Raw genomic sequence first — 26,266 nt, forward strand, 5'->3', positions numbered from 1 at the left:
TATTCAGGGACGGGTTTACATTAGTAGGTAATTCACGTAATTTTAAAAAATACTTTGTGGCGTAAGCACTGCCATCAAGATAAATTAAGTAACGAATTGCTTTAATGTTTGTTATTTTGTGAGCTAACACTAACAAAGAAAGCACATTAATTGGTACACTGCATCCAGATCCTTCAATCGAACGTAAACAATAAACATTCACTTGTCCGTGTATCAGAACAAAAACAGTATGCGAATTACTTTCAAATTAGTTTCTTAACTACCCGCGTTAGTTTCTTGACTACCCGCATTAATTTCTTAAACTACCTGCGTTAGTTTTTTAGGCTATAACCCTTGACAAATAGCAATTAATTGCTACACAAAGACAGCCTGGACTTTGACATTTGGCGTGATTTCTGTCACACGTGTTTGGGTTATTAATTTAGTGTTTTGGCTATTTTAACAATAATATATTCACTTTGAGCTGTTTTGTGTTCGTCTTTAAGTGTTTAGTCTGTGGTTATAGTGGTAAGTGTACTAACAATTCACTAATATGGGCCCTGATCCACCCGATCCTAAACCCCCGGACGTCCAGGAAAGAAGCATGGAATTGGACATCTCTCAGAATAAGAGGCAAAGGTGTCCGTCACCTGAGTCTACAGATGAATCTCCAACCAAACGCTTTGTTCCATCTGATCCCATTTCACTTGTTAATCCGTCTATATTTGTTGATCCTATTTTAAATAATCCTATAAGATATAGTGGTGATGAAGTTGGACCATACATTGTCCACGTATCTCGCATAGAAAACGATCCTTCTGCCGGCCTGTCCATCCGTCCGATCAAATTTGGATCTTTCTTATATAGCCAAAAAGTACCTAATATTTTAAGAGACGGAGTAAAATCTGTTGGCCGCAACAGGATATCGGTTGAGTTTGCATCAGCTGAGGATGCTAATAATTTTTTATCTTTACCTGCTTTGGCTGAAGCTAAATTTAAGGCATTCATTCCTACCTATCATATCACCCGCATGGGTATTGTAAAAGGAATACCGATAGAATGGACCATGGATGATTTGGTGGAGTGTGCAGAATTCCCTAACAGGCACGGTCGCATACTTAAAGCACGTAGACTTAACAAAAAAGCTAGCCTTGATGGAATTACAACTTGGGTTCCATCCCAAACGGTGGTTCTAACTTTCTTAGGTCAAGCAATGCCATCAAAAATCTATTGTAGATACACTTCACTTCCTGTAGAAATTTACCATTACCCTACCATCCAGTGCCACAAGTGCTGTCGCTTTGGGCATATCCGCGACCAGTGCCGCTCAAAAGAGAGGTGCTACAAATGTACACAAAACCACTCGGGTGACTCCTGTCCCATTCTTGAATCTCAAGCACTATGTGTCCATTGCAATGGCACTCACTTTGCCATTGACAAAAATTGCCCGGAACACAGCCGGCAAAAGTCAATTAAACTTTTGATGGCCACAGAAGGTATCTCATTCGAGGAAGCCTCTAAGCTTACCCCTTCAGTGTACAGACCCTTTTCGGAAACAGCCAGTTTCGTTTTTGCGCCTAGATCACAACAATCACCTGTTTTCCCCACCCCTTCTATGAAACAATCCAATAGTGTTCGTCAAACTCGTCCTCTTAATAAAACTTCATACAAAAAGACCTATTCGATACCCCCTCGCACTCATGCACCACTAGGTAAAACATATGATGTAGCTGCACACCGCCAAATAACTCAGGAATTACCCTCTACTCAACCGAATGGTTGCGCTTTATCCCAAAACCCAGACCCCCCGGTTGTACTTAGCTCTAATGTTGAGCTTTATGTTTCAGCCTTAGAAACTTTTCTTAAAAAAACAGATTCAATACCGACCAACGTTGCCCATAGACTTATAAATCTCATCTCTCTATTTAACAGTAATGGCCCTCACAATCCTCCAGTGGAACGCTCAAAGCATTCGTCCGAAATGTCATGAAGTACTTGACCTTATTTCAACCCACAACCCTATAGCTTTTGCCATCTCGGAGACATGGCTAGTTCCCGGAAGTCACTTTCGGATTCCTGGCTTTTTCTGTCTGCGAGATGACAGAGCCGATGGGTATGCTGGAACAGCACTTTTACTTAAACATTGTTTAAATTTCTCTCGTATTCCATTGCCTATGCATGATCAGCGTATTAACGCTGTGGCTGCAAGATGCAATAATGTCTCTATTATTTCTGTCTACATTTCTCATCCTCATCCTTCTATTATACCTGATCTTTCACTTATATTTTCCTCCGTACCGTCTCCTCTTTTAGTATTGGGCGATTTTAATGCTCAGCACACTTCTTGGGGATCTTCTGTTTGCAATACATTTGGGCACCTGCTAATGGATCTGCTTGATGACCTTGACCTCTGTGTAATTAACGATGGATCTCCCACTAGGAGAGTCCTTCCTAATCAGAGTCTCTCCTCTGTAGTTGATCTATGTATTTGTTCTTCCTCCTTGGCTCCATCCCTCACCAATTTAACTCTTTCTAGTACTCATGGTAGCGACCACTTTCCTCTTCTCTCTTCCCTTTCCCAGTCTGTTATCCCATTGACTTCCCCTTTCCCACCCCTACTCATGTATAGACTTTGTAAAGCAAACTGGCAGGAATATGCGACTGGTCTTGACAATCTGGTTGAGTCCCTTCCTTCCGTTTCTCTTCATAACAATTTATGTACTTATTCTGACTTTGTGGATTGTATTAAAAACGTAGCAGCGAATAACATCCCTCTTAAATCCGTTTCCAACTCTGGTTCTCGCAAAGTCTCTCCGTCATGGTGGGACGATGAATGCTCAACTTCTGTCAACTCAAGGAGAGAGGCCGAAATTCAGTACAATGCTTCCATGTCCGTTGAAAATTTTATACATTATAAAAGAATAGCCGCGCGTACCAAGCTTTTTCTTAAAAATAAAAAGAAAGCAGGCTGGCTATCATTTTGCGAGAGTCTGTCGCCTAGAACACCTGCATCAGTTATTTGGAAGAACATACGTAAATTTCGTGGCTCTCTTTCTTGTAACGACATAGATTCCAATGACTCCTCAGTGTGGCTTGAAGAGTTTGCTGATAAGTTCTCCCCTCCCTTTGTTCCTTCTTTAGATTCTTTTCCTATGGCCACTGGTCCGCTCGTCTCATCTCATGACAACAATATGGAAGCCATATTCTCCCTGGAAGAGCTAAATGTATCCCTTAGCGGCCTTTTAGACTCTTCTCCCGGATTAGATGGCATTCCTTATTCTTTCATACGCCAATCCGGTCCCATAGCCAAGCAGTACTTTTTAAACTTAGTAAACTCCTTTTATGAATTCGGTTACATCCCTGACTCTTGGAAATCACATCTCATAATTCCTTTACTAAAACCAGGTAAACAAGCCTGTTGTGCCGACTCATATCGGCCAATCGCTCTTTCTTCGTGTCTGTCTAAGATAGCTGAACACATGGTTAAAAATAGACTCGAGTGGCTTGTAGAAAATAGGAGACTGTTATCCGGGTCTCAATTTGGATTTAGAAAGGGTATGAGCGTACTGGATTGTTTAGGCATTTTATCCACTGACATTCGATCGGCCTTTGAAAGAAAGCAGTATTTGGTAGGCGTTTTTTTAGATATAGCGTCAGCCTACGACAGTGTACTTCTTCCGGTACTCAGAAACAAACTGTTACAGCTGAGTATCCCAGTGAGGATGATACGATTTATCTGCAATCTTTTAATGTCAAGATCCATTCAAGTGCGTCATAACTCTCATATTTCTTCCACTAGGCTTACCTGGAAGGGGCTCCCTCAAGGATCGGTATTAAGTCCTCTCCTATATGCTATCTACACTTTCAACTTGGACACGACGGTCACATCATTCTGTGACATACTTCAATATGCAGACGACATAACCTTATTTGCTCAGTCCCATGACATGGATGAGATCACCTCGCGCCTTAATTCAGCTTTGTCGTATCTTCGTGATTGGCTGTCGGATCATGGTATGACTGTATCTGTACCAAAATGTTGTGTTGTAGTTTTCACTAAAAAGCGCCACATTCCCGCACCAACCTTAATACTGGGCGATGAACCAATTCCAGTCACTAATAAAGTTAAGTATCTAGGCGTTATATTGGATTCAAGGTTATCTGGTTCCCCACATGTTAACTACATTAGTCAAAAATGCGAAAAAGGGATTAATATATTACGATCTCTGGCAGGAGTATGGTGGGGGGCCCACCCATACTGTCAGAAACTTATTTATAATGCTGTGGTGCGTAGTCACTTAGACTATGCTTCTTTCATACTCGATCCATGCAATAAGACGGCACTGAATAAACTAGACAAAGTGCAATCTCGTTGTCTACGCTTGATTACCGGTGCAATGAAATCTACCCCGGTTAACGCCCTGCAGGTTGAGTGTGTTGACCCTCCCCTAGCTCTCCGCAGACAGTATCTGTGTGATAAATATTTTTTTAAATCCATCTATAACTCTTCCCATATCCTTTGGCCCAAACTCCATAATCTCCTTCAAATCTCCACTAATCAAAATCTCCGACCCTCTGCTAATTTTTCTTGTTTACTAAAAAGCTTCATAAGATTCACCCGTCTGCCTGATCCTACTGTTCAGTTTGAACTTTATCCTCTCTTCTCCGTTAACTTCCAGTCACTTACGTACAATCCACCCATACTTTTAAATTGTGGCATAACTAAAGATACAATTAACGCTAATGCTACATTTAATGAAATTGTAGCCAATAAATGGCCCAATTGGCACCTCTTTTTTACCGATGCTTCAAAAATGTCCGATATGTCATGTGTGGGAGTCGCTGTTTGGTACCCTCAATCCAGCATTATTCTCCAGTTTAAGTGCCCCCCTTTATCCACTGTTTACACTGGTGAAGCTACAGGCATTCTCGAAGCCCTCAATTTCATTAACTCTCACAACCTTGATAAAGCGGTTATATTTTCCGACTCATTAAGCTGCCTCCAAGCCCTTCTATCTAATCCTTTTCGATCTAAATCCTGTCACCCCTTGATTTTAAGAATACGTGTGGTGCTTCTAAATTGCCTCAATAAGGGTCTCCACATTCAAATCACTTACATACCAGGTCATACTGGTATAGGCGGTAATGAGATGGCTGACTCTTTGGCTAAGTCTGCTACGCAAGTGGGTTGCAATACTCACTTCAGTAATTATAGTCAAGACCTTGTTCCACTATCAAAATTGCGTTTGGATGGGAAGTGGTTGAATCTTTGGCAAGAGTCCAGCCGCACAAAAGGTAAATTCTATTGGGATATTCAGCCTACTATTCCACACAAACCGTGGTTTTTCCGTTTTCGCAAATTTGACAAACTAGTAACATCCACTATCTGTCGACTCCGCTTCGGCCATGCGTGTACTCCTGTCCACCTGGCGAAAATTAGAGTACGTGATCACTCTATTTGTGAGTGTGGTTTGGATGAAGGTACTACTGACCACCTATTCTTTGAATGTACCAAGCTTCGTTCTTCATTACTGGATGTCCTCCCTCCTGAAATCCCTCGTCCCACAAATTTTAAATGTTTGTTGACATTAGTGCCTTCCAAATTTGTTGAAATTCTATCTAAATTTATTTCCTTTAACAAACTAAAGTATTAACCCCTTATTATATTTATAAACTATATTAGTGTATCCTGTAGTTTGTAATATATATAACCTGTATTGTCTTATGTGTTTGTTCTAGCCGCTCCAAGTTGATCAAAATTTCTGCATTTTCCCACTCAGTTCCAAATGTTAAATGTCACAACCGAACAAGTCTAACTGGCTGAAATTTGAGTCCTGTCTCTCCCATATATACTGGACATTGGCGAAGTCCCTTTTTATTGGGTGGAGCCATTAATTAAGAGAAGAAGAAGACAAAGACAGCCTTATTGCTATTCGATTAAAAACGAAAAGTAATGCCTTAACTAGTGCATTTGAGGTTTAAAAAAAAACTTTTCGTAGGTTTTATTTAAGGTGATATTTGAGGTAATTTCTTAAAATAAAGTTGTGAACAATTCACAGTATACAGTTTTACGATATGAAGTTTTATGAAATGTTGCAGATTTAGTTTTATCGAATAAAAAAGGTAAATCGAGGCATTTAGTTTTGAATTTTTACAGAGAATTTATTGGGTCCTTATTTAGGCAGTTCATAATACAATGTCACAGATAATTAGCGTGTGTTCAAATAAACATCTAGCGTAAGATAAATCTTTGGAATCTACATTTGGTTTTAGTACATTAGATTGCTTTAATATTAAGAACTATCCCATCAACGTTAGGGTACGTTAAATGTTAAGATATTAAGACTTTAAAAAAAAAAAACTGGAAATAATCTTAAGGTTAATAGCGCCTTTACAGTTTACATACTGTCGTCAGATAATGTCTGTTTAATTGAATAGAGAAAAGAAAAACCCATCCAGGTTTTCTGAAAGTTTTTGAAGTGAAACTTCTTTATCGGGGTTGGACAAAAATTTAGTGTAACATTTTTGCGTTACGCCGTAAGCGTGACATTTTTGCGTTACGCCGTACGCGTGACATTTTTGCGTTACGCCATACTCGTGACATTTTTAAGGTCATAAAGAAGTTTCACTTCTTACGTGTGTACTCTAGTACACGCATACATTTTTTTTCTTATCCCTATCACGCGTGATTTGATATATTTCTGTAAAGTTGCATATTGTAAATTATTTTTTGAAAAAATAAGGTCAAAAAGAAGTTTCATTTCTTACGTGTGTACACTAGGGTGGAGTGAAAAATATTTTTTTTCATTTTCGTTTCGGCATACCTGTAAAAAGATGTCATTATTGCTCATAAATACACATGCAAAATTATACTTTGCAGATGATACATTTAGAGGTGCCCCCAACATCATGAACTTTCAGAAATTCAAAAAATTTAGTCGAAAATCATTAAAGTTTAATTTTGACAAATTAACGCTAAATCAGATTCTGTGTTATCTCGTTGGTTGCCAACGGGAAGACACATAATACATAATATTTCAATATATAAAAAAGTGGCTATCGCTGGCTACCAGTGGCTCTGGTCGGTGGCCCGTTTGCGCCGAATCTTATTGTAGGAAACGTTGATTTTGAACAGTGCCGTTAAGGAAATAACACTAATGTTAGTAATATTTCTTAGTTATATTTTACGCGTAAATACAATTAACACTAGAGCGCTCGCGCCTAAAATTTTCCTTGAGTGCACGCGTGGGTCACATATGTCACCCAATACGACGCACGTTTTTTTTCATAAAAATCGTAGTTAAAAAAGTAAACGAAGTACTTATTTATGAATCAACTTTATTTTTAAGTGATGAAACAAAAAAAATATCAATATTTTCTCATTTTACTTAAATTATGAGCTAAACATAAACCTCTGTGAAAAGTAACTAATTTATTACTTATTGTGATCAATCAGTTTTTTTTACTTTGGAAACTACAAATTTGGTAAAAATAATCATCTAATTATAAAGTTTAAGAATAAGTTGTTCTTATCCAATAAAATTTTATTTTCAACTAGGTTTCCGCCCGCGGCTTCGCTCGCGCAGTCAAAGAAAACCCGCATAGTTCCCGCTCCCGTGGGATTTCCGGGATTGCGTCATTTTCCCGGGATAAAAAGTAGCCTATGTCCTTCCTCGGGTATCAAAATATCTCCAACCAAATTTCATAAAAATTGGTTCAGTAGTTTAGGCGTGATTGAGTAACAGAAAGACAGACAGAGTTACTTTCGCATTTATAATATTAGTATGGATAAAAAATAAGTATGTCCTAGCACTCGAATATGAGTATTTTATTTCGATCTTAGTTACCCATATATTAATAATTTCTTAAAAGTATAAATTGATCATAAGAGCAGTAAAAAATAAAAGCGGTATACTTGATTTTCACTCGTAATTGTATGATTTCAAAAACTTCCTAGAACGCTCGCGCGGGGGACATGCGTCACCCATGTACTTTTATATTTTCGCAGAGTACACTTCGTTGCACCAAGGAAGCTGACACGCTGCTAAAATGTCCGGTGATTGGTAGTCGGGGAATACCTGAGACAACAACACTCAAGCACGATTGTTTAAAAAAATATTTAGCAATGTATAGCACTGGGTGACCTATGTCCCCCGCGCGTGCGCTCTAGTGTTAAGATCATAATTTAATATTTTTGATGTGAGTTCTATCTATAATTCCGCTTTGTTACAGTAAAGTGTTGGAAGTCAAAATACGACAAACGACATGTTGTCCTGTATTTTGTTTGCCAGATAAGTACCCAGTGTCTCAATTACCAACTTATACTGATGCTAAGAAACTATTACTTATTTATTAGATATGAATTTAAACCTGATAAAATAACAAAATTCATGATTTATCCGAAAGATTAGCTACGGAAATGTTTGATGTGTGGCGAAAAGCATCGCTTCCCACTATTAGCTTTAATAGAGTACTACAACTTATTCGACACACCATATTCGATGAATATAGACGCTTATTAAAACCTTATCAAGACCGACAAACTAACAAAAAAGAACAAGAAAAGATAACTGAAGTATTTTGTCACTCAGTACCAAAGGTTATTTGATATTTGAAGTTGCAAATGCATTTTTTTTTAATTCTCTTGTACTTGCTCAAAAAATTATGCCAAATTAACTATGTGGCAAGAATGTTAGAAAACTGAGCCTCTGACTTCTAATTTATCTGAAGAAACCTTAAAAGACATCGTGAAAAGCGGTTTGACTACGTTTCAGAATATCAAAGATTTTCTATGCCTTGCCCAGGCCGTAAAGCATATTATCAAATGTGTGACATAAGCTTCAAGTGCAGTTTGCTGAGAAAGTAAACAAAATGATTTTATAATGGCAAGAGCATCAGTATCACAACTGCTAATGCCTAATTTTGAAAAAAAAAACAGCGTTATCTATACTAATATTATAATCTATACTAATATTATAAAGCTGAAGATATTGTTTGTTTGAATGCGCTAATCTCAAGAACTACTGGTCCGATTTAAAAAGTTCTTTCGGTGTTAGATAGCCCATTTATCGAGGAAGGCTATAGGCTGTATATCATTACGCTTAGATTAACAGGAGCGGTGCCACGCGGGTGAAACCGCGAGGCAACCGCAAGCGCAGCTAGTACTAAATAATTACTTATTTCTGACATTTTCATTCCTCTATAATATCATTTTCATTAATGAAATACGTTAAAACAACTAATCAGGCTATTATTTAGTGTATCACAAAGAAGTTTGTTATATAATAGACTTGGAGGCCATAAAAATACTGTGATTAAAAAATAAATCAAAGTTTGCGAAAAAATCAAATTTTTCTAATTTTCAATTGGGTTGGGGCACCTCAAAACATCAAGACAGGTAAACAATATTTTGTATGCTGAATTCACTCATTAAAAGGCACCTTTCTGTTGCTATGCCTTTTGAAAAAAATAAAAAAAAATTTCTTTCATACATTATCACTCCACCCTAGTGTACACGTACGCGTAGCACACGCACACATTTTTTTTGGTTTTTAGCTTCAAATAAGTCCTAAACGTGGAGTATTCGATAGTACCTAATCGATTTACATTGTGTGCATTTAATGTAATTTCTTGATAATTAATAGTTTTTGTGACTAGCTGCAGTTTGACATCAACTGAATACATCAATTAGGTAGTTGTACAGTAGTTGTTGAGTAGTTCATTCTTATTACGTTGAAACTAAAATTTAGCTCAGCCCTTTTGCCGTTCGATATTAGATTCACAGATGCTGCTTATAGCTGCTTATAGTATACACTTATTAATTGTTTTAACCCTTAATAGGGCGGAGGTAAAAAATATTAAAAAAACAGTTTTTGTGTTATTATTTATTCGTATATTAGGACTTATTTTAATCGTATTCAAGAAAATCTAAGAATATATAATCATAAGTACGCGAAAATTGGGTGGTAATTATTTGACCTTAGCCCGTCAAGGTACAAGAACTAGAGCTGCTACAGTCCCTAGCTTCTCTTTCTTCTGGAGCAATATGAAAGCTTTTGAAGCATGGTGTAGCACATAAAGCTACTTTGCAGATGTTACAAATAATTCTCGATCGTTTTTGAATGCTTTTCGTGCTACATAATCGACATCTAGTAAATTTTTCCTGGTTTTCTGGGTAATGTGGTACAGAAGAGCGTCTGATTTCAGCGGGTACTCCGAAATTCCCACCTTGTTTATTCTTGAAAATAATACTTGATGTTCTTTTTTTGCATGTGAATTCATCTATAAGACTCCGAGCCAAACGCGCATATTTACAGTTAGCACTTTGGTATGCTATGCCTTGGAATCTTATCTGACCAATTTTGTTAGTGCCCCAAAGTGGTTCTTCCGAGATACTTTCGTCACTGCTTTCAATATCGGAGAGATTTCCTTCTAAAATTATCTCGATTGCAGTGTCCGAAAGCTTCTTTTTCTTGATGTTAGTATTCGACATTTTCTGAAATAGCAATTGCGAGAAGGGTAATGGTAACTATATAACCACCAAATACTATAATATGTCGGTGTAACCAGGCAATGGTATAAGTTTTACCACCGAGTTTACAATGATTTTCTGAATAGTACAAACTTCATTTCAAAAATTACTATAACAGTCATGCAGCTAAACATATTCAATAATGCTACCAAATATCACAAAACCATTTACCGGAATCTTAGTAGAACAAAATTATAACTAACGCAACCACATACCTCCAATTTTCAAATTTTTTCGATACTTTTTTTTTAATTGTTGGTAGTTTGTAAACTTTTTCAGTTACGTTATTGTCAGGTCTAATAAAAGTTTATACGCTATTTACACCTTCCAAAAGATGAATTTATGAAATCATGCATAAAACGTTCCTTGGTTTATGGTCAATAAACTGAGGTGGTAACCAATTGGCCTTTGCCCTATTAAGGGTTAAGTTGAGTTTTCAAAAGTAAACATAACGTTAAGGAATTTAGCCATATGCAAATTTGCCGATAAAAAAAAGTTTTGAAGGGTTTCTCGCGATTTTTTTTTGTAGGCAGATATTATGTTATCACATGATCACTTTAAATTCAAGTTGGTAAATATTCAGTTGAGAATAAGCTTTCACCACTTTTTGAGTGTTTTCTGCGGTTCAGTTACGAATTATTCGTTTTAAACTTTTTAAGATGTTATTTTTGTGCTGTTGTCACATTTGTTTGTTAATGATCATAACAACAAAATAAAACTGCTGTTAACATTTGAGCAAGCTGCACAGGCTAGCACAATGATAGATTTGGGAGGTATAGTTCAGTAGAGTTCTAGTTGAGTAGAGTTGTAGCATACTGATAGTTGTGTTGTCTCGTACGTTGTGAAGTAAATGTGTGTTGCGTGAAATAATATTGTGATGGTAATGTAGTTCATCGAAGGATTGTGGTGTTCTATCTGGCATGAGGTCCAGGATAGTAGATGTGTGTTCTGACCGGTCAGGAGGACCGCGGCAGTATGGTAACCCTGTAAGGTCAGTGTGGGCCGAGGCAGGATGGTAGTTATTTTGGTATCCCGAGATGAATTACCGTAGTAATGTAGTGTGAGAAATGGCGTACGGGGACGCATGATTGTCAGTATGGCTGTATAGAAGATACCTAGAGTTTTAATATTCGGTTGGATGAGTAATATTCAGTTCAGATAAGATTTCTCTTTTTTTTTAACTGTTGAGCTATTGAAATACTAAACACCAATAATCACTTTGAAAAGACAGATGTTGTCCAATGTGGGATGCTTGAGGAGCGTTTAAATAAAATCTCACAACATCCACGAAGATGCGTTTATTCGCACGTTACAATAATTCAATAGGATAGAAAAACTGAGCGTACATCCGTCGTCTAAAGCTGGTCGCCACGGAGTGAAGGCTCGCGAGTCGCGAAGCGTAGCGGACAACTCTCGTGTGCGGCCGGAGCGGGGCGCGGGGTGAAGGGCACGTAGTCCCGTTATACGCTCGCTCAGCTGGCCGCCACACTACTCCCCCGCCGAGACCGATGCCACAGCTAAGGTCGATAGTAGTTGGGGAAGCGAACCACTCGTCCACTTCTAGTCTTGAACGGTAGTGATTTGCTGTTCTCATCGTGTTGTGGTTCTTCCTGTAATTTAGTAAGCAAATAAGCAGGTTTAAGCCTATCTATGGTTACATGCGAAAGCTTGCCTCCCACGTCAATTTTAAATGTTTTTTCTCCTCTTTCAATCACTTTGTGCGGGCCAGAATAAGGTGATTCTAATGATTTTTTAATGGGGCCTTTGCGAAGGAAAACATAGTCAGCAATTTGTAAGCTCTTAGGTATGAAAAAGGTTTTGCTGGTATGCCAGTGCGCTGGTTTTGGTGCGAGATTATGAAAATGATTGCGTAGGCGGGATGCAAAATCTGTTAGATCAGTACTATGAGCTTTAGGAGCGAGAAACTCACCGGGAAGGCGCAGTGGCTCCCCGTACACTAGCTCAGCTGCAGACGACTCAATGTCTTCCTTCCAAGCGCTGCGAATGCCAAGTAAAACAAGTGGAAGTACCTCAGACCATTGATCATTTTTATGGCACATGATAGCTGCCTTAAGCTGCCGATGAAAGCGCTCCACCATGCCGTTGCATGCCGGGTGATACGCCGTCGTAGGGCGATGAACTGCACCCAACAGTGAAGAAATGCTACGAAACAAATCAGATTCAAACTGTCTTCCTCTGTCAGTAGTGATCTTCTCTGGACATCCGTATCTCGCCACCCAACCAGAGAGAAAAGCACGGGCACACGTCTCGGCTTGTATGTCTGGTAAAGGAACTGCCTCAGGCCAACGCGTGAATCTATCGATGATCGTGAGACAATATCTGTAACCAGAAGAATAAGGTAATGGTCCTACAATGTCCATGTGGACATGCGAAAAACGTTGAGAAGGTGTAGAAAATTGAGAGAAAGGTGAAATTGTATGACGAATGACTTTGTTGCGCTGGCAATCTGTGCAAGCTCGCGCCAAGCGTCGACAATCTTTTTTAATTCCAGGCCAAACAAATCGTTGCGTAATCAACTTAATGCTCGCCTTAGCACCAGGATGGCTTAAGCCATGTAGATTATTAAAAACTTGTTCGCGAAAGGCCTTAGTAACAAACGGTCTTGGATTTTGCATAGACACGTCACAGTAGATGAAATGAGATGAATTTGGTAATTTTACTTTTGCTAGTTTAAGAGATGAATTGGTATTTAAAAGTTCTTGCAGCTCAATATCTGTACTTTGAGCGCGTGCAAGCTCCTCAAAATTTATAGAGTCTGCGATTTCCTCTATTCTGGACATAGCGTCGGCTACCATATTCTCAGACCCGGTCACGTACCTGATATCTGTAGTAAATTGAGAAATAAAATCTAAATATCTAAATTGTCGAGGTGAACATTTATCTCGATTAGTTTTGAACATGAAAGTCAGCGGCTTATGATCTGTGTACACAGTAAAGTTTCTGGCCTCCAGCATATGTCGAAAATATCGTATAGCTTCATAAATGGCTAACAGTTCTCGATCATACGGACTATATTTTACCTGAGACGGCTTAAGTTTGCGTGAGAAAAACGCTAGCGGTTGCCAGTCATCATTTACCCGTTGTTGGAGCACAGCACCGACTGCGATGTCAGAGGCATCTGTGTGAATTGCAAAATCACAGTCGGACCTAGGATGAGCTAATAAGGTTGCTCTCGCAAGAGACGACTTACAGGCATTGAAGGAGTCCAGCATGACATCAGACATCTCGATAGGTTGGTTATTTTTCTTTTTAGATCCTGAGAGTGCCAGGCTGAGAGGACCTTGAATAGAAGATGCATCTGGAATGAAACGCCTATAAAAATTATACATTCCTAGAAATCGGCGGAGTTCTCTTACACTCTTCGGAACTGGATAATCTACCACAGCTTGAACCTTTTCTTCAACAGGACTAATTCCAGCTGATGTAACTTTGTGACCTAAGAAGGTTATACTAGGTAAACCAAACTCACATTTACTTGAATTAATAAGCATGCCGTAGTCTGAAAGTCTCTTAAATAATTGATCCAGGTGTTCCAGGTGCTCATCGTAATCTGCGGAAAAGACCAAAATATCATCGACATACCCATAACAAAAGGATAGTCCTTTGAGCATTTCATCAACAAAACGTTGAAAGGTCTGAGCTGCGTTGCGAAGGCCAAACGTCATATAACAAAACTCGAATAATCCGAATGGTGTAGTAATGGCGGTCTTTGGTATATCGCTCTTGAAAACTGGTATTTGGTTAAATGCTCTTACCATGTCGATTTTAGAAAATATAGTGCTTCCAGCAATTAAATGTGTAAAGTCCTGAATATGTCTGATGGGGTAGCGGTCTGGCAAAGTTCTTGCATTTAAAGCTCTATAGTCGCCGCAGGGTCTCCAGCCGTTGTCTTTCTTAGGAGCTAAATGTAATGGAGATGACCAAGAACTGTCTGACCTGCGTGCCACGCCTGATTGCAGCATGTCCTCAAATTCTTTTTGTGCTATCTGAAGGCGATCCGGTGGCAGCCTGCGTGGTCGTGAGGAAACGGGTGGACCTGGAGTAGTTCGAATATAATGAACGGTATTATGTTTCACCTCCTTATGTGTACCAGCCGGGCGGGTTATGTCTGGATATTTGCGCAAAAGCTGATGGTAAATAGAATCTCCAGAAATTACCTTAATTGAACCATAGTCGCTGTCAGTTGGAATCTCAATTGACGCTGTGACCTGGAGTGACGTCAATCCATCAATAAGTCGCTGCTGGCGGCAATCTACCAACAGATTATAAAAAGAAAGAAAATCAACTCCAATTATCGGCTTATTAATATCTGCAACTACAAATCGCCATTTAAAATCACGCCGCAAACCTAAATTAATATTTATCTGCACCCAGCCATATGTAGGTATCACAGTGCCGTTGGCCGCGAACAGCTGATAGTCAGTCTTCTCTCGATATTGCCTGAGCGCTCTGCGTGGATAAACACACAAATCAGAACCTGTATCGACAAGAAATTTTATTTTACTTATTTTATCAATAACAAAAAGGCGGCCTGGCGAAACATTGCAGTCGGTTGCCGCTAGTTCCGGCTGCACATGTTGTTTTCCGACGACAAATTAAATTTGCATGGTTTAATACATTTATGCGCTCGCTTGCCAAATCTATGATGATACCAACAAAAATCAAAATTTCTAGATTTAGATCTTGACCTGTTACGGTTAGTTCTTATTCGAGATGGGGTACGTGACCTTGATCTGTGGAAATTACCTTTTAGTGAAGCTACTTCTTTCGTTAAATTTTCTAATTGCTTACTTAATTCTGAAATTTCATTATTATTCAAATTATTATTTAAAGTGCAAACTTGTTGGGTAGGGTGTACAATATCATGAACAGAATCTGCTAAATCGGCAATCGCTTCTAAACTGAGACTTTTTTGTGAAGCTATTATTGTTTGAATATTTAATGGTAACCGACCTGTCCATAAAGTCCTGAGAAATTCGTCCGGAACAGCTGGCCCCGCCAAATTCTGTAGATGACGAAGAAACTGTGACGGTTTTCTGTCCCCTAATTCCTCTTGAGCCAAAAGTTGTTGTATTCGTCTTTCCTGTGACGCCGTTAGCCGTTTTATTAATTCTGTTTTAAGTTTATTATATTTATTCTCAGCTGGAGGATTTTTTATTATATCCTTGACTTCCTGGGCAAACCTTTGTTCTAATTGCGACGAAATGTGGTAAAACTTCGTCGTATCAGACGTTATTCCAGCTAAAAAGAATTGTCCTTCAACCTGCGCGAACCACAAAGCAGGGTCATCCGCCCAAAATGGCGGCAGCCGCACGCCGACTTTATTCAATTCCAAATCCGATCGGTCTTCTTTTTCCATTATAAAACGTTTTTTGAAGTCGGGGTCACCAATGTGGGATGCTTGAGGAGCGTTTAAATAAAATCTCACAACATCCACGAAGATGCGTTTATTCGCACGTTACAATAATTCAATAGGATAGAAAAACTGAGCGCACATCCGTCGTCTAAAGCTGGTCGCCACGGAGTGAAGGCTCGCGAGTCGCGAAGCGTAGCGGACAACTCTCGTGTGCGGCCGGAGCGGGGCGCGGGGTGAAGGGCACGTAGTCCCGTTATGCGCTCGCTCAGCTGGCCGCCACAATACAATGTTCGGGTAACTTCACTTTGTTAATATACTGAGGATGCCTGAGGGCCAAGTACCACTTGAAGTTCATTAATGTTTGAAACTTGAATTTGAGTTGAGTGATAGCGGTGAATCTTAGTTCGATTGGTCAGAGTGTGCCAGTAGTCATTTCGTAGCCGTAGTCCGTTGAAGTCGGTGTCTGCTATAAGGGGTTATGGCTGCTTATAGTAAACCGTGGATGCGCGGTATTACCGTAGTCCGTTGAAGCCGGCGTCTGCTATTAGGAGTACAGATAGCTGCTTATAGTAAACCGTGGATGCGCGGTGCGCGGGTGACGCTGGCGGAGGTTGGGTCTTGGAGAGACCATTGGAATATGGGAGTCCGTGGGACTCGGCATTCGGAGGAATGCGTGTGGAACAAACATGAGGTTTGTTGTGGGGCTTAGTGAAAAGCCAGAGTTTGCATTCGGAGGAATGCGTGTGTGTTGTTGGGCTTAGTGAAAAGCCAGAGTTGGCATTCGGTGGAATGCGTGTGTGATGATGGGCTTAGTGAAATCACATATGGCATTCGCGGCCTCAATGTATACCACCATGACATTGTGGCGTTGCCACTTTTATTATCTATATTTTATTATCTGTGGCGTTCCGAAACGGAACGCACTTGATCGAATTTTAAATTGATTCGACGATAGTGAAAATGATTCACTAGGACAATCATCAATACATATAATAAAATTCTAGAAAAGTGGTGTCTGTACAATGAAAATATGTAAAAAAAAATTAGCAGGGGTTATTACTAAATCGATCCCAAACCCAAAACTTTTGTTAAAAAAATTTTTGTCTGTTTGTCTGTTTGTCTGTATGTTTGAACACGCTAATCTCAGAAACGGCTTATCCGATTTAGATGCGGTTTTCACTAATATATTGTGGTAAGCCTCATTTAACATTTAGTGTTTATTTCATGTCAATCGGTTCATAAATAAAAAAGTTATGACCATTTAAGTAATCACAGCGAACATTTGCTAAGGCATTCTATACATGAATTACTTTATTACGTAAATTATATTACGCTAAAGTTATTCCTTGACATGTCCAGATGATCATATCGAAAGTCCCCAAGCGTGGGGGGGGGTGGTTATGCTGAGGGGGTAGTAGGGGGGTCAAAGGACCTTTATTTAGATTTTTGCTCATAAGTCTAAAACCTGTACAAATAGCATTATGGTTACTTCTAGGTAAATTTTCTATATAAAAGGTCTTTGAAATTATGTCGTAGGTTTTAACCCCCGACGCAAAAAGAGGGGTGTTATGACCGCTATGTGTGTATTGCGTGTCTGTCTGTGCCACCGTAGCTCGCTAACGGGTAATACGAATTAGATGCGTTTTTTTGTTACATTAGTTGTTTATTATATTATATTATAGGGGTAAGTGGGAATGAAAAAAACGAATGTTAGTTGTTAATGTAGGTTGTTAATGTAGGTTATACCCAAGTGATATATCAAATGAAAATAGACGACATGTCAGAAACAATTAGTCAAATTTTATCAAAATCGGTTCATCCATTTATTTGATATAGGGGTAAAAGTGGGAATAAATAAATGAATCTTATCAAATATACTCAAGTGACGTATCTAATGAAAGATATGACGTGTAAAGTACAATAAGACATATTTTATCAAAATTGGTTCATCCATTTATTGGATAAAAGTGGCAATAAAAGTTGTCAAATATACCTAAGTGGCATATCAAATGAAAGGGCATGACCTGACGTGAGAAGTATAATGAGGCATAGGTATTTAATCAAAATCGTTTCATCCATTTATTATATTATAGAGGGGTAAAAGTGGGAATGAAAAAAACGAATGTTGTCTGTTATACCCAAGTGATATATCAAATGAAAAAAGACGACCTGTCAGAAACAACAAGTCAAATTATATCAAAATTGGTTCATCAATTTATTTGATATAGGGGTTAAAGTGGGAATAAATAAATAAATTTTATCAAATATACTCAAGTGACGTATTTAATGAAAGACATGACGTGTAAAGTACAATAAGACATAATATTTTATCAAAATTGGTTCATCCATTTATTGGATATAGGTATAAAAGTGGGAATAAAAGTTGTCGAATATATCCAAGTGGCATATCAAATGAAAGGGCATGACCTGACGTGAGAAGTATAATGAGGCATATTTAATCAAAATCGGTTCATCCAATAAATATATGTAGGGCAAAAGTGGGAATGAGAAAAACGAATGCTGTCTGTTATACCCAAGTGATATATCAACTGAAAAAAGACAACCTGTCAGAAACAATTAAGTAGTCCAATGTTATCAAAATCGGTTCATCCATTTATTTGATATAGGGGTAAAAGTGGGAATAAATAAATAAATTTTATCAAATATACTCAAGTGACTTATCTAATGAAAGACATGACGTGTAAAGTACAATAAGACATATTTTATCAAAATTGGTTCATCCATTTATTGGATATAGGTATAAAAGTGGGAATCAAAGTTGTCAAATAATATATCCAAGTGGCATATCAAATGAAAGGGCATGACCTGACGTGAGAAGTATGATGAGGCATATTTAATCAAAATCGGTTCATCCATTTATTGATTTATAGCGGTAAAAGTGGGAATGAATAATCGAATGTGGTCAAATAATATAATCAAGCGGCATATCAAATGACGTGTGAATTACAATTAGTCAGGTTTTATCAAAATTGGTTAATCTGTTTATTACATATAGGGCACCTTAGGGGTGATAGTGGGGATAAATAATCCAAATGGAGTACCAAACGAAAGGATATGACATGTACATAATATATAGGTATGATTAGACATGGTTTAGATCAAAATCGGTTCTGCCATTTACTAGGGGTGTACAAAAGTAGAAGGAATATGGGAGCGGGAGAATAACCACATCCTGGAAATTTTGAACTCTTCTGTACCTAAGTTTTATAGCTCAGTTTATAACAGTTCTTTTGTGTTATTATTTATTTTATTTCTTAACTTTATAATAAAGTGTAAGTACTTATAATTTAGTTGTATATGATAGTACGTGTTTCAAGACGTGTTTACTCAATAATTGTGTGTTAAGTAGTAACTACTATGCAGTCACTATTCCACGCGGACGAAGTCGCGGGCACAGCTAGTAGTTAATACGCAAAACGCAATACGCAGTTGATACGTATTTAATACCAATACTCAATGATTGTCTCCTGCTAACCTGTACAGACTAGACTCATTGTGGTGACTGGTGAAACATTGTATAGCATTAACAACATAGTACTGTATTATTGAAAGATCGATTAAAGGTTTATTTTACAATCTACGACTTTCATTATACATGGGTAACAAAACCCCATAACATATTCGGTTTTACTCCGGACAACATCTTCAGCCACCCAATCCCTTTGCTTGAAGTCCAAATCCAGCGGAGGACAATAATCGTCATTTACTAAAATTGAAGGTTTTTCGTCCTAGTATAAAAGTTGTCTGGATCCCATTTTATACTCAATCTATAGTATAATACTATAGATATCATGTGAAACGTGACTTGGAAAAAAATAATAAAATAATAAAAATCTTTATTTATCCATACCTTCAATTACACTGTGTATTCCACTCAATTTATATAAACACAATACTTAAAACTATGGACATTATCGTCTAAACTAGGCCGAGCCTGTATCTTAGACGATAATATCTTCCCACTATGTAATATAAACTAATTATTCACAATAATACAAGCGTTCACAAAGTTACAAAAATTATCATAACAAAGACGGTGATTTGACATTTGCGTACTTAATAATTCTTAGAATAATGGACCTTATTAACCGATCGTTGATGACGAGTAAAACAACAACGAAAGTTATGGACTTAAGCTCAATTTAACACATTTAAGTTTAAAAAAAATGTATATATTTATTATATTTATTTTGTTTGTAGCGATTGTGATTAGATTTTTTTTTTTATGTATTGTTATTTAAATTTGTATATAAAAAAAATATATATATGTTAAAATTAAAATGACTTATGTTAAAATTAAATTCAGTAAAATTTTATGTTGATTACATATTATTTTATTTGTTTGAAGATAGGTAGATCGTTGTAATAATGTACTTATTCCAAGGTTTTGAATAAATTTTCAATTTGTGTATAATTTTGTGATTTTAGCCAATTATGTATTTTATTTTTGCATTGAGTATATGTGGTACGATATATATCAATTTGTTTATTTATTTTATTATATAACATGGGACCGAGAAAGCATTGGAATTTTCGAATAGAATATGAATTGAATTTATTCGTGGGACAAACATTACGTTGACGTCCTAAGGTTTTTTGATGGTCAATATTTGTATGTTGCTCCATGATACAGGCTTTAATGAATAGCTGTCTGATAGTCAATACGTCACAATCAGTATAGATGTCGGATGTAGGGTATAATATAGGTTTGAAACGCATCACTTTGAGCAGAGCTCGCTGTGCTCTTTCTAGACCTATTATGTGAGACTTTTTTGCACCGCCCCATGAAGTTATACAGTATGTCAAAATAGATTGCGCGAGAGCATAGTACACTTGTTTTAGGAGAGGGTAGTCTGCAACGTGTCTTAGCTTTTTAAAAATATATATCATCTTTCTTGTTCTTTGTGTTAGCTGGTTAATATGTGGTATCCATGTCATTTTATGGTCAATAATAACACCTAGATATTTAATTTCTTGGGTTAGATCTATAGTGGGACAGTCACAAGAGTTGTCGCTGGTGGTTTTGCACGTGTGTAATTTTATATCAAGCGGTTCTTTTGGGAATGATCTTATATTGTTCGCAAAAAGCATAGCTTTCGTTTTAGTTACATTAAGAGTGAGTAAATTACGGAGCAGCCAGCGTGCAACTATTTTTAGACCATCTTCGGCATATAATTTTGCTTGTTTCCAATCTTTGCCATAGAAAATAAGTGCTGTATCGTCAGCAAATGCAAACAACTTACAATTTTTTAGTTTGATTTTACAGAGATTATTTAAGTAGATTAGAAAAAGTGAAGGAGCCAAGACACTTCCTTGCGGGAGCCCATATGTAATTGGGACTTCTCTACTATAGGTGCCGCTGATTACGACGGTTTGTGATCTATCGGTTAAATAATCATGGAATAACTCCAAGGGTTCTCCTCTTATACCGATATCCGACATTGACTGTAGTAAAATAGGAACGGAGACTGTGTCAAACGCTTTGGCCAAGTCTAAAAAGACTCCAATACATTTATTTTTACTGTCAACCTGCTTCGCAACGAGATTTGTAAGGTCTAAAACAGCTTGAGATGTTGATCTGCCTTTTCTGAAACCGTATTGATTGTCTGCGAGAATACCAAATTTTTCCAAGTATGAGAGTAGTCTACTGTTCAAAATTTTTTCAACTATTTTGGAAAGCGCTGGTAGCACCGAGATAGGTCTATAGTTGCCTACACAGTCTCTATCCCCTGACTTAAAAATTGGGTGAACGACAGATCTCTTGAATATACGGGGGAAGACCCTTGATTGAATGCAGAGGTTTATAATATGACACATTAGGGGCGAAATTATACTTTTTGACAATTTAATAAGTTTCATAGGTATATTATCCAGTCCGGTGGAGGAATCGGTTTTTAGGTTATTTATTATGGAGTCTACTTCAAGTACTGTTGTTTCTAGAATTACCATTGAGTTCGCAGGTGAATGTAGTTGTAGAGAATCAATGGTATTTGGATCATTTATGACGGGGAATTTTTTTGCCAGGTTTTCTGCAACGTTCACAAAGTAATTGTTAACTACGTCAAGAGCATCTTCTTTCGTATCTCCTAATTTAAACAAGGCCTCAGTAGATGGTTTTGATTTATGCCTATCAGTAATTGAATTTATAATTTTCCATTTCATTTTAGGGTTATTTGCATATTTTTCTAGTTCGGACTTTTCGTGATTTCTTTTTAGACGTTTTAACAAGTTATTGCAGTGATTTTTATATCTATTGTATGTTATTTTCATAATTTCATTCAAGGGTTCTTTTTTACATTTTAAATGCATGCGGTCTCGATTTCGTATACATCGAATGAGACCGGGCGTAATCCAAGGCTTTAAACAACGTATTCTTCTTGGTGTCATTACTTTGAGTGTGTTACTAAGAATTAAATTATTTAATATTGACACTAATTGTTCGGCAGACCAATTTGCGTCAGAAGATTCAAGTATGTCTTTAAAATCAACATTTTTTAACTCTGAAACAATTGAGTCATATTTTATTAATCTATTAGTGGTGTTATTTTTTGGTTGTATTTTATTTTCTAGAACAATACAAGTAAGAACTAGTGCATGATCAGTCAACGGGGCGTCCAAGACTATTGTTTTTGACTGGTATATTGATTTAATCATAACGTGGTCCAGACAGTTGCTATCTCTTGTCGGGTACAAATGTCCGGGTAAAAGACCATGACTAAATAATAAATTTAAGTATTCGCTAGCGCTGGTGTCAATACTATTTTGGCTTATATTTATATTTAAATCCCCTATAAGAACTATATTACTAAATGTTTTTGCACCTATTAGAAAATTATGTAAAGATTTTAAGAAGTTGTTTGTGTTTTTAAAGGATGGAGACCTGTATATACCCAGAATAGCAATGTCGTTTTTTATAGTTATAAGTATGCTTGTTGCATCCGAAATGTTTACTTCTTCAACTGTGCAGTTTATGCCTTGCTTAACATATGCAACTATTCCGTCATTTTGATTCAAGTTATTCTTGGTGTAATGAGTATCATAAGACTTTAATTTTGGGGGGTATTCCGTTTTAATATTCCAGGTTTCGGTAAGTACAAGAATTTCAGTATCAATAGCTAATCTCGAGAGTAATATTTCAAAGTCTGCGAAGTTTTTGCTAATGCTTCTTATATTTTGTGTGAGGATTTTTAAATTTTTGTTTTCTGATAGTTCGGATGATAAGATTTTTTTACAGGATTCTGGATTGCACAAAAAAGAGGGCCCTGATGCAATTTTATCAATATTTTGAGTTAAATTAGCATTACTTATAGAATCGAATGTAAATTTAGTAGAATTACCCAAGACTTAAGTCTATAAAAAATCGTCCCATAGATCATTAAAATAGTTTGTATTTTTTTAGTTTTTAGGATATTATAATACATTAGATAAGTATTTGAAAAACAAATAAATTTTAAGAATGTTGAATAATAATTTTTGGGATCACTCCCTAAGCTGAACAACAAAAATATGGGTAAACGCTTGTAAAAATAAAGGTTAATGTAAAAATAAGAGTAAAAAGTACAAATAATAAGAATAATTAAAGCATGCAAAATTGAGTATAGTCACATTTGATTACGAAGTGCTGTGAGTTGAGCTTCGTCCTTGATTTCCGTATGAGGAGAGTCAGCGTTTTTTCTAAGGAATATTCTACCGTAGTTTGACCAACAAAACTTATAGTCATGAGCCCTAGCGAAGGCTCTTGCGAGGAAAAATAGTCTTCTTCCTTTATTAGTGAGAGCTTCGGACACATAAATTGGGGTGTTTGGGCCATTTAATCCAATGATGGTGGTATTCAATCTTTGGTCAGAATGTTGTTTTTTGAATGATTTCATTGCTTCCAGAATATCATTTTTCATAATGACTGAGGCCAGCTCCGCTACAATAGTTCCTTTATTTGATTTACCATTTACCCTATACGTGTCTCTGATATCAGATTTCTGTACATTAATCGCGAGTGCTTTGCAGGTTTTTTGCACAATATTACATAAATCTGTTTTAGTTTCACGCTCAGTTGGAACCGGAATATTTCGTATTTCTATCACTGAAGCCTTAAGATTTCTTTCTATATCTTCAATCTTAGTTTCTAATGAGGCTATGTATGAAAGATGTTGTTTTCGTTCCTTGGTGAGATCATCAACAGCTTGTTTCATACTATCATATTGATCACTGAGGAATGTTAACGATTTTTGGATTTCCTCATTTGTTTGCTTAATACCAGCATTTTGCGTTTTAATATCAGTGATCTCAGTAATTAAGGTATTCATTAAAGATGTCTGTTTATCTTTCCAGTCTGCAAGCATCTTTATCATTTCTTCTTTAAAAGCCAGGAAATTATCTTCACTAGGTTGACGCTGCCGTTTTAATCGTTGGGACACAAATGTGGTAGCAGGAGCATTGGTAGCTATTTTGTTAACATCTGTGTCTGATAGTGCATGTTGTAACTCACCTCCAGGGGGTGAGCGCGTCAGTCTTGACATTATAACTTAGACGAAAGAAAAATTAAATAAAAAAATAATTTTCTGAAGTTCTTAGTATACGTTGTTGCGGTTTAAGTAAGACTCACTGACGGTATAATTTAAAAAGTAATTTAATTCGGTTGACTTTTATAAAACACGTCCGTTCGGTTTCGATGCCAGGAGGGAAGAGAAAAATCATTCAAATAAATCACAAAATAAAAATTTGAAACAATTTTAAAAGTTACGAAAAGCCCAATTATACGTCAAAATGACGCACAACATCCTCTTTACAACCAAATGGCGGAATTTACATGGATGAGCCAACTATGTACTGCTAGGTCTCGACGGCTAATAAGTTGGTTCTGGATTTTGCAGCGATTCGATGGTAAATATAGAAGAGTTCATACGTCAAATTTACGTAGATTGGACTTCTAGGGTTAAATGCATAAATACCTAAATGATGTTTTGTTTTTATTATCTAATAACGATAAAAAAAACCCGTTGATTTCATTCGTTTTTCAAGCTACGTGCATAGTTTTTCCACTAAAAAGCCTCAATTGAGTCATAAAGTACACAAATTTCAAGCATAATAAGTCACATCATTTCTATAAAACCAAAACTGGCAATAATATAAGTCGTGTTGTGCGATTATGAACATAGTGCATAAGGGCATAAGTCGTTATATTGCAAAGAGTAAAAAAAAAAATTATGTGAATACATTGAGTTATTCCATGAAGTACTCGTTCATAAGGCCACAACTACAAAAAAACACGAAAAAAGTATATTTCTGGGGTTGTTACAACATGTGTTCATATGTAAAAATATAGTCTAACATCATAATTCGCACGCTGAGAACGAAAGTGACCTAATACGAAATTCGTGTTTTTTGGGAATCATCAAAAAAGTGTTCGTAATTTACAGAACTATTTACAAATCATGTCATAATTTGTTCGAATGCAAAGTTATATAAGATATTAAAGTCTGATATCATTTTAGAGGATATTATCCACCCATACAATCCATAAAAAATAAATTAAATTAAATTTAAATATTTTTTATCTTTTTTTAAAAATTACCATTAGATATTGCGTCACTTTAGTACTGAAAACTTGTAACTCATCTTTGACTAGTTTGGGAATGAGTCACTTTAGTATTTTTGTTCTATGCATGCATTTGGACGTAACCTGAATTATGTCAACTTAGTATTAAAATATTAATGGGAAGTAGTCTAATGAAACCAAATGTTAACTAAGAAATTATATTTATTGTTTGTTTCAAGACTCATTTTTACTATTTACTTAATACCTATGGGCAATCAACTCTAATATTGGTATTATTAATCAACAAAAAATTATACTTCAGTATAATTAATTAAAAAAAGTAATACAAAAGTGCAGTTTTAGTTAGGAACTAGCGGTCCGCCCCGGCTCCGCCCGTGGTACATATTTCACAATAAAAGGTAGTCTATGTTCTTTCTCAATGTCTAAAGATTATCTGTGCCAAATTTCATCAAAATCGGTTCAGTAGTTTATGCGTGAAAACCATACATACATACAAACCTTTCCTCTTTATAATATTACTAGCTTACCGCCCGCGGCTTCGCCTACTTTGTTTCAAACCTAATAAATTATACACTAAAACCTTCCTATTTAATCACTCTATGAATTAAAAAAAACCGCATCAAAATCCGTTCCGTAGTTTTAAAGATTTAAGCATACAAAGGGACATAGGAACAGAAAAAGCGACTTTGTTTTATACTATGTAGTGTAGATTTATTTCGCACCTCTTAAAGTGAAAGTTTATCTAAAAATTTTGGCTCAGAGCAGATAGATAAATAGCGAACAAAACGCAAGTAAGATCCTG

General features: G+C 36.8%; 1 protein-coding gene and 1 long non-coding RNA gene across 2 annotated transcripts in view; one reads left to right on the top strand and one right to left on the bottom strand.

The window, feature by feature from the left end:
• Nucleotides 1-26,266, bottom strand: part of LOC149895128 (uncharacterized) — a 290,513-nt gene that overhangs the window by 145,802 nt on the left and 118,445 nt on the right. The gene's annotated exons all lie outside the window — the stretch shown is intronic.
• Nucleotides 533-2,602, top strand: LOC149895131 (uncharacterized). The gene has a single exon (XM_090119278.1). It carries the CDS (start codon nt 533-535, stop codon nt 1,967-1,969), a length of 1,437 nt encoding a protein of 478 aa, XP_089975404.1. The 3' UTR covers nt 1,970-2,602.

This window comes from Colias eurytheme, chromosome 32 (assembly GCF_061535395.1).
Source record: "Colias eurytheme isolate Ceu_HAF_F1 chromosome 32, ilColEury1 Martin Lab GWU primary, whole genome shotgun sequence".
Taxonomy (NCBI): Eukaryota; Metazoa; Arthropoda; class Insecta; order Lepidoptera; family Pieridae; genus Colias; species Colias eurytheme.